Source organism: Eurypyga helias, unplaced genomic scaffold, assembly GCF_000690775.1.
Source record: "Eurypyga helias isolate BGI_N326 unplaced genomic scaffold, ASM69077v1 scaffold26374, whole genome shotgun sequence".
NCBI lineage: Eukaryota > Metazoa > Chordata > Aves > Eurypygiformes > Eurypygidae > Eurypyga > Eurypyga helias.
The window spans coordinates 2,307-12,105 of NW_010248580.1; the positions used below are offsets into that span (position 1 = coordinate 2,307).

The window sequence follows — 9,799 nt, forward strand, 5'->3', positions numbered from 1 at the left end:
TTTTCCACCGATTGTCCCCCTCCACTGCAGGAGGGGAGGGGGATTTGTGAGAGCGGCTGCGTGGTATTGTGCTAGCCAGAGTTAAACCACGACACTGGGTGAACAGGTTATCCTGCGCACAGGCAGCAGTGCTTTACCATCACTGGAGCACCAGACACCGGCAACACGGTCCGTGTGAGACCATTTTGCCCAGATTTGCGCTCAGTTCCAGCAGCATCTGCTCAGTTTAGGGCAGAGCACTTCAACCCGAAGCACGGATCTCCCTCTCTAAACCACCCACTGGTTCTACGCATCGCATAAGCACAGACTGGGGCTGAAGGATTCCCCGATCCCAGCAGCGCTGGGCTGCCCATGGGCTCGTCTGAAGCAGTTGCTCAGTGTTCGCTCCGCAGAGCAGTCTTATACCCGCCCGTCGCTAATTCCCATCTCTCCTGACGCTGCTTCTGCCACTTCGGCTGACAGCGCGACTTCCATCTGGGTCAGACCCTGCAGGGTCTTAAGGGCGTAGCTGGTGTCCTACCCGATTCGTATCGAGCTTACAGGGACTCGGACAATATCCTGGTGTCCGTCTACAAGCCCACTGGCTGCAGGATTGGTAATTAGGAGATTGGGAAGAGGGAGGAAGTAATGCTTGTGCTCTAAGGCATCGTAACAGAGCCCCTTTTCCCTGTCTTCAGCTAATTCTTCCCTAATCTGAGAGGAAAACCTGCAGATATTCTCCCCAGGTGTTTTGGAAACTTGTGCTGGGGGGTCAGCCCTTTCTCGGTGACGTGGACAATGTTGTTAATCCAGCACTGACCCATCCCAGCAGCCACTCCAGAGCTGCTGGATGCGCTACCCTTCCCAAATTCCATCAAACTGCAGACTGGAGCAAGGCTGGAGCTGAACAGCCCCCACGTATCTCTGTCTTTGAAGGAAGACACTGTTAAATAATTAAAGAAATTCCTCCTGTTGGATGAGAAACCTGTGAGCAATGCGTCCCCAACCCGCCATCGTTTCCAGGCTCCGACGTGAGCGCCAGCAAGCGAAGCTTCCCGCGGGCTTGTTCCCAACGAGAAATACGTTATGAGCTTTAGCTCCAACGGAAAAAGCTACATCAACCATTTCTTCGTGAAGCCCGCGCCGCCAAGCGCACGCTCCGTGCCGCAAAGCAGAGCGGCGTTTCCAGGCCCAGGGAAGCAGCCAAGCCAGCTTTTGGGATGCGGCACTGGAGTGAAAGGCAGAGCTTCCCCCAGGCCAGGCCCTGTGCAGCCGGAGCCGAGGCACAGCACGGCGAGACACCGTCGGGTTTTAACGCACGTCCCACTGCCCCGGCTTGTTAACTCTGTGTGTGGTCACGGCGCAGGGCCCCTAGTGACACCCCTCTGACCCCCGGGGAGGTGGAAAATGGGTCTCAGAGGAAGAAGAGGTCTGAGCTGCTCTGTTGGCAGGGATGCTGGTACATCCACAAGCTTTACACTGAAAGAGCTTTAAACTGAAAGAAGGAGATTGAGATGGGACACCAGGACGGAATTCTTCCCACAGAGGGTGGGGAGGCACTGGGACAGGTTGCCCAGAGAAGCTGTGGATGCCCCATCCCTGGAAGTGTCCAAGGCCAGGCTGGATGAGGCTTGGAGCAACCTGGTCTAGTGGAAGGTGTCCCTACCCATGGCAGGGGGGTTGGAAATAGATGATCTTTAAGGTCCCTTCCAACCCAAACCGTTCCATGGTTCCATGACAGCCAGGACTGAGATTGCTGCAGGAACAGAGCGGCTCTGGGGTCCGACTGCCCTCGCAGCCAGCCACACACATGCTGTTGGACCCCCCGAGAGCCAGGTCTCCACACACAGGCTGCTCCCACAGAACACCCCAAGTACAGCCATCATGTTGGGCCGCCCAGGGACATGCTGTGCGGAGCTGGGATCGGAGCAGGATGCCTTCTAAGAGCACTGAGCATGCCCTGCGGTGGGCAAAGCTCCAGCGAGCTGCAGACCCTGCTTCCAACAGCGGTCAGCAGTGGATATTTAAGGGAAAAGAACAAGAAACAGGACCAATGTGGGGCTTTTTCCATGGTGAGACCTGCCATCCCACTTGCCTTTTTCCTCTTCCTTCCTCCTTAGGAAAGCCAACACAAGGTTATCGGAGGGCAGCAGACACATGCAAACCAGATGGCACGTGTCTCGCTGAGCAAGCCACAGCATGCATCGGGTTAGCCCCACGCCAAGGGTTAGCCCCACGCCAAGGGTTAGCCCCACACCAACACGCCAGAACAACGTCCACCCCGTCTTCATCCTCTCTGGGAAGGTGCCAGGTCAGAGTTAAGGTGCCCACCCCACAGATCCAAAGAAATCAAACCACAAGCATGATCAGGGGACACACCAGCACCATGCAGCGGACGCCAAACCGAAGCGTAAGGGTCTGGCAAGTACGCCAGGACATCCAGGATTAAACTAAGGAGGGAAGGAGAGGGAGGGAGGAGCAGCGGCGCTTTGTCCATCAGTTCACAGCGCAGGTCCAGGCCATGTCCCAAGCAGCGGGATTGGAGAGGTGGCAGCAAGCCCAGGTGCTGGTTCAGGCAGCCTTGCCGTGAGCCGGGGCAGCGTGAGCTCGGGGCAGGCAAACGGCGCACACACCTTTTAGGAGAGGGACGCGGCTGACGGCTTTATCTGAAACATGGCCGGGAGGTTTCTTCTTGGGCATCCGACGTCCTCCGGCATCTGGCACAGCCTCTGATGAAGGAGCATCTTTGTCTTCCACATCGTCTCTCAACTCAGCGGGGCATTTGGCTGTTTCTAGCAAAGGTCCCGAGTCTTCTCCCTCCCTGGGCTCGGCTTCTTTTTGGGGGGCGACTTCAGAAGGCTCTGAAGGGGTGACACCTGTATCTTCTTCCCCCACCAATGGATGTCTCCTCCCCTCTTGGTCCTCTCCTGCTTTATGTGATTCAGTTTCAACAAGTGTTTCTCTTGGGATGTCCCTGAGGACACCTGCGGATTTGTCTTCCCCAAAGGCATATTCTTCAAGAGTTTCCTTGGCTGTCGCGGGACACAAGGCAATTTTGGGTCCTGGCGAAACATGCTGACCCACCAGGGAGAGCAAATCCTGCTCAGAAGCTTCATCAATATCACGGTCCTCATCTCTCTCCCGGCCACCGGCATCTTCTTTTAATGGGGCTCTGGTGTATAAAGGAGATGGCCCGTCCCTAATAGGGGCGTCATCCCTGACACCCACTCCTGCTGAGCCCCCGGGGTGCACATCACGACCCGGCTCTCTTCCCAGCGCTGTGCCCACCCCAATGCCTTCTCCGCCTCCGCGATCCCACAACTCATCGCTGTCTTCAGAGGGTCTGGAGTCTTGGTACATGTCCAGGGGTATGGGGATGGTGACCTCGATTCTGGTGGGAGCTGCTGTTGTAGCTCCCTGCTGTGTGGGCTGGCTTTCTCTTTTTGTGGCATCTCCCCCACGCTCCGCAGGGCCAGGCCGTAGCTTTGGAGAGCTTGGCTCCCCTGGAGTTGAAGATGCGGGGTGTGGAGCATGGGCAAACAGTTAGCACAGGCATGTCAAACAGGTATTTGAGACTAAGGATGTCTACTACCAGCTAGAGGATAAAAACAAGTCCCACACCACCTCAGTGAACCGACAACTCACTTCTCCGGTGGCTTTTGCCTTTACAGAAACTCTGGTGCCCACGGGAATCTGGAACAGTGACAGCCACAGCCCGTGAGAGACCAGACTGCCCCCCAGGACCTGGTCTGGGGGGTGGCTGGGGTATCCAACCACCAACGCTGCACACCCGTGCCATGAGCTGGTGGGGCATCGGAGGTTTTCAGAAGCCAAGAGCACACCCGTTTTCTAACCCAACACCACCACTGAACAGTTTGCTGGTCAGTGCCCACCTCTTCTTGCCTCAAAGGCCTGAAGAAAATGGGCCAGACACTCCCTCCTCCTTCACGGGCTTTGAAACCCCGACAGTCCTCTCCTCCCTTGCAGGAGACATTCACAGAGAGATGTTACACCCTCTCCGAGCTCAAACCATCTCGGCTCTGTTCTCCAGATCTCTTACTCAGGAGCTTGGGGAAGAGCACCCCCATGTCTCCTCAGACATGAGACAGACCTCTCCTTTGGGGTTTTTTTGGGTAAAAGAGGATTCTGTTCTGTCGCTGATCTCACGCACGACACAGACCTTTACAATTCTAACAATTGCTGCATTAAGCCACATATCCCAGCTGAGCTGGAGCTTTTCTGTTAGAAATGCATTCAACTGAAGCAAAGCTGCACTGGGCAGTGGATAATTCACCCTGAGCATAGGTAATTGCTTTGAAGTCAACCGCCCTAGTAAGAATGTGCATCTTCTATTATGAATTTGTCCAGCCTCAAATACTCCTTGGTCTTTTGAGCACGGATCAGGTGAACTGAACAGCCTAGATCAGAGCACTTCAGTACTGAGATGTCGAGTGCTGCTTGGTTAGAGATTAAACCAAGAAAAAGTCAAGACTGACTTGGGCTTTTATCAATGTTCTCCCCGTTTTCAGAGAATATAATGGGTAAGTAACACGACCACACAAAGACCTTCAAAACTGTGGTTTAAGAGAAATCTTAAACTGGCACCTGCTGGCAGGTGATAGGTGAAATATGGCACCTAGACACAGCTTTTATAACCAGAGGGATGTGAAGGGTGTTTAGGCAGTAGCCAGGCTCATTTCTTCAGCAAATCAACAGCCTGACCACCGCCAACCGCCGGCGCAGAGACAGGGACAGTCACTTCATCACCTGCACTCCCAAGGCTCCGGACCCAGCGGCGGCTCTCAGGCAAGTGCCAGCACGAGGTCGCGAGTGGGCAGAACGCCGGCACGGCACAACTGCAAATCCGAAGATGCTTCTCCACCCCAGATGCCAAAAGCATGTTAACACACTCCATCTTCACTGCAAAGATCAGCTTTTCAAATCCCACAGCGCGGAACAGGAAGGTGGCTACAGCGAGTAAGGAGACTGCCAAGACTCTGTGTGTGTGGGTGATCATGTTTCCCCCCACATCGAAGAGAACCCGTAACAGGAAGCAGCCGTTATTACCAATCTGCTTTCAGAGAAGTAACATTTACATGAGAACCTACAGATGTCATATACAGGTTGCATCAGAGCCCCAGCTAGCTGTACGTCCCCGTATCCGACCGCTGAAAGATCCCAGGATAGAACAGAAGGGCCTTATTAAGAATCTGGTGAGAAGCAGCAGCTAGACCCAGGCTGAGCAGGGCAGGCAGAAGAAAAAACCTCACCCCCTCCTGCTAACAGTTGGGATTTCTCTTTTGCAGGGGCACCACTACTTTGAATACAGAAGAGTCCGAGAAGCGCTGGACCGGCAAACAAAGGTTGTACTTTAATTGCAGGGAGCAGACTGCACGTAACTGTGCTCATCTGTGTGTGGAAAGCAAAGACGACCTGAATTCTGCCCTGAGCAGAGAAGGCAAAGACCTATTTACTTCTTTATAAGACATGGATGTCCGTAAATGCACCGACCAGCCACGAGGAGCAAAGAGCTGCCCAAGCAGCTGAAGGAATCTGTTAGGCCAACTGCGCGGAAAACTACCTTACAAAACGGGGTGTAACTAAGGTTTGAAACCACGCACCCAACTAGAGCGGTGGAGTGCCGGTGCTAGCCAGACGGCAGTATCCAAGTGAGATTGAACCCTCAGTCTGCCCCGCTGGGCACAGAATTTAGTTAGCGCTGAGCGCCTTGGGAAAATCCCGTCCGGAAATTTTCCATCAAGTCAGAACTGAGCAGCTGAGAGAGGTTTTCCACCTAGCCAAGAGGTCCCTGGATAATTTCTTGGCTCATCTGAGCAGACACACAAATCAATGCTCTAAAAACGCTCGCTGCCCACCGTGCCTGGCTTGGTCAGACACTCCCCAAGGCTGGGATGGGAGAAAATACCCTCAATGTCAAAGTCCGGGCACCAGTGCGTACGTCTGAGACGTGTTTTATGTCAGAAAGTGACACAGTAATTAAACTATTCACTTAGTTCATGTCAGGCAGGGCACAAACCAGACTGTTCCATGCTGAGCAGCTCCTCCGGGCCAACTGCAGCATCCCGGCTCAGTTTACTGCCTTTCCTCGCCTGGAGGGTGTCCTGTTTTGCAACCGGACAAACAAGCGCCGGGGCTTCAGCCACCCGAGAGAGAGACTGGGTGCAGTTCCCAGAAATGAGTACGTGGGAATGTTCAAAGCACGTATGACCCTCCCCTGCGGGGAAGAGGGAGAACCGCACGACTGCTCGTGCAGCGCAGAGCATTGGCATTACAGGAGAAGATTCCCAAGCCACCAGGAACCGGCCCCACGTGTGGGCAGCGATTACCGTCCCCCCGTGACAGACGATTCACTAACCTTGAGCAGCATCGCCCGCAGCGTGGTCCTCCAGGTTGGGGGTGGCTCCTACGCCTGCCTCTTCAGCTGGTCCCAGTTCGGAGAAAGAAGGGGAAAAACATGGTCAAAACAAGAATTCCGTTTCAGCATGTGTCTGGAGAACTTATTTACCTCCCTACTGAGGTAAATAAGCGCTGTAGTATGAGCAAGGCAGTATGGGGAAGGCGATCAACCCACACCGAGGGTGGATCCAGGTAGATCCCTTCAGCCTGGCTGGACCAGGCTGGAGAAGCGTGTCACCCACTGGCAGGTCAGTACAAGCTCCAGGCAGAGGTGTAGGAAACAAGCTAAGGAGCAAGGAAACTTGAGGATTTATATCCCCTCTTCTACCCCACCTAGTGTCGAGGTCACTGGCAGCACTCATACGGATCTCTTACCCTTACCTGAGCCCTACCTCCTCAGTGTCTCCTCCCTAACTCTAATGAACTCTGCTGAGGCTCTTTGACACCAGTAAAACATAAATCTGACACTTCAGGAATACTGGTACACTGGAGAAGCACCATTTTCTCCACAGCAATGATAGCTTGTCTCCATCAGAGCTGTTTCGATTTATTCTGTGGCTACTTTCAAACCAGCTTAATGGATTTTATTTGTATGTGACAGTTCTACAGTCAAACCAGGACTCTCTCTGTTTTCCCACATTTTTTTTCCAAAGAGTTCAGGACACACTGCTTCTTCCCAGCTCCCTGGTACCTCAGATCTTGAACTGTGCATCCCAGCTAGCAGGCAAGCTGCTCTGCGCTTCAGCACAGCAGCCTGGGGACTGAGGCAGGACAGACATTTGGGCTGCCCAAGGGATGGGTGGTGGGCTCGTTTCGGTGTTCAGGCATTGGCAGAAGCCCACTGGCACCCACTTGCTCTCTCAGGTCCTGCCTGACGCTTCCAGGAAAAGCCAGAGCTACGCACAGGGGACAGACACTCATTTGTCACGTGCAGACCTGACTCTCCCAGGAGCTCCTGCCCTCTTGTACACACACACAGCACTGCTGCAGCTCACTCCGCCTCTGAAAGACCCCAATCCCTCCCTGAAAAACCCGTCCTGGCTGCGGTGATGCCCCACAGAGCGTTCAGGCTGAATTAGCCACTTCCTCCGCGTTATCCATAAAACGCGCCGGCAGCCACGGAAGTGCTGCAGTGGCCTGGTTTTCACCGGCCGCTTCCAAGACAACCGCATGGGCTGGGCTGAGGGAGAGCACCAGCAAGACAAGCAGCGAGGGCCCGAGGTGAGCGCCTCGCTCACAGCAAAGCGGGGCTGCTGGCAGAGCGGCGGCGATGAGCGGGATCTGCAGGGAAGCGCTTAGCCTGGAGATGGGAGGCGAAGCCACTGCAGAGACACCAGACAGAAAGATTATCAGATGAGGAGCTGAGAAAGAGAGAAGAGAAGGCTGCGAGTTTCCCACGGGATGGGCAAGGCAAGAGGACAGTTGTGAGCTAGGAATGATTTCTGCAGGCTGTGGAGAAGAGAGCAGCATCAGGGGCAGCGCATGCCTGCGAGAGGTTTTGCAGTGTGATTTTTAAGCACTAACCAGCTCAGCTCTCTGCTTTGTCTGCATCAAGAGATGAAACTGCACCTCGGTCTCCCTCACCTGTGGTTCCTTCTGGGATCTCCCCGTGCTGTTCGACACCACCCTGATCCTCGTGGTCTCCTTCCTCCACTAAAGGTGCTGTGGCATCTGAAAAACAACGCAGCTTTCACATAGCTGTGGGGTGGCAAAGCTCTGGGGAGGCCAGGATATGCCTGAAGGGCTCAGAAAAGCACCTGCCTCCCTCCCTTGAGCTTGTGGAGGGAGATAACCGAGCCAGTATCACAGGGACTCCATGAGCTGTCCCCTCTGCCGCACAAACCACGCATCTCCAGCATAGTCCTTATGTAGCTGAAGGCTTTACCGTAAACCTGTCTGCAAAAGCACAGCTACAGCCAGCCACCGGTGCCTGATGTGCACGGCAACGCTGCCGGCATGGGGACATCGCTGGTCGGGAGCAGGAAAGGACAGCTCCTGTGAGACACCTTCACAAACCACTGTGAGCATCACGCTCTGGGCAGCTCTGAAGCAGTTACCTGGCTCCACCTATCAGAGGGATGTCTGTTCATCGTGACCATCCTGATCCGGCTGGAAAGAGGGACAATATCCCCTTCTGCACCAGCCAGGTTTTATGTACTGATTTCTTGAGCCAATTCACAGATGATCAGTCATCCCACGTCTCCAGTGGGACAGGGGTGGAACCGACCAGCATCTCTGCCCTCCCTTCCTTTAGACAAATTTGGCAAACTAACACCTTTACCTGCAGTCTCCAAGAGGCAGACACTTGGGATTAAAGCAGCCAGAGGAAGACAAAACATGCAGTTAATTAAACCGGTGCACAAGTCACTTAGGAATGAGATTCCTTCTACAAACATGGCATTCAGGTAACACTCCGGAGCAGCACGGACATGCCCAGAGTTCCACCAGTATGAGCCTTCCCTCAAGTTTTGGTTTACGTATAGACTCTGCCCGTGTAAATGCAGAGGGGGCAGAAAGAGACCCAGGAGGTACAGCTAACCCTGAGCGGGCAGACAGCACTCAGGACGGGCGGTCAGCGCTTTGGGGGAGCAGAAGGATGCAAACCCCTGGCCCTGGGAGCACACAACACGGCTCGTGGCTGCGCTGAGCTCACGGGGCCTTGCAGGCACCGTGTAAAAGGTCTTCAGGAAACAAACCTGAACTATAATAAACGCTTCACCTTCTCTTGCCTTCCAACCCTCTCTCCACCTTTAAAGCTCATTATCTCGTCCTGCAGAGTGGCAAACATCACTTGTGACGAGGCTAATGAAGAGCATTTGTCCAAGAGCGCAGACATTCCTCCTGAGAAACCCCACCAGCACACGGCACGGTGAGTCTGTCGGCAAGGTTTACCACGACCCCGTCATCATGGTTTCAAAGCAGTAAGTCAAAGAGCTCCCACCTTCCGTAGTTGGGGTGCTCTTAGCGTCAGATGTTTCAGAAACAGGCTCATCCGATCCGTCATCGACTGGTATCTGAAGGGGATAGCCTGGAAAACATTCAAATACTTAGAACAAGTCCTTGGCTGTGAATTACGGCCTGTGCGTTACGAACCCTGCTTGCCCAGATCCACAGCAGCAAGAAACTGCAACTGGAGAGTATGAAACACCTCAACTAACAAGCAAGCAAAGCGTGAAAATGCCAACCCAAAGCACCAGTGTCATCACCCAAAGGAACAAGCAGAAACCCATCAGCAAAAGAAAAGCCCAGTGAACCGGACAGCTAGAAACAGCAAAGCATGGCACAAGCAGGAAAGGAGACCGTGGCAATGTCAGCAGAAAAGATGGGCAACTTCGGAGGCGTTGCTGTCCGCTCTGCCGTTTCTGGAGTCAGCGGCCCCCCTCCCAGAGCTGCTGAACCCTTC

At 54.2% G+C, this 9,799-nt stretch overlaps 1 protein-coding gene across 1 annotated transcript in view; it reads right to left on the bottom strand.

The window, feature by feature from the left end:
- LOC104509237 (microtubule-associated protein tau-like) overlaps nt 1-9,799 on the bottom strand; it is a gene marked incomplete at its 3' end in the record, with an annotated part of 12,839 nt that overhangs the window by 2,045 nt on the left and 995 nt on the right. Inside the window, exons 2-5 of the mRNA XM_010151113.1 lie at nt 9,338-9,424; nt 7,981-8,067; nt 6,356-6,421; nt 2,613-3,482 (exon numbers count right to left, since the gene is read on the bottom strand). Coding sequence (XP_010149415.1) covers nt 2,613-3,482; nt 6,356-6,421; nt 7,981-8,067; nt 9,338-9,424 — 1,110 coding nt within the window. The remainder of the gene's footprint in view (nt 1-2,612; nt 3,483-6,355; nt 6,422-7,980; nt 8,068-9,337; nt 9,425-9,799) is intronic.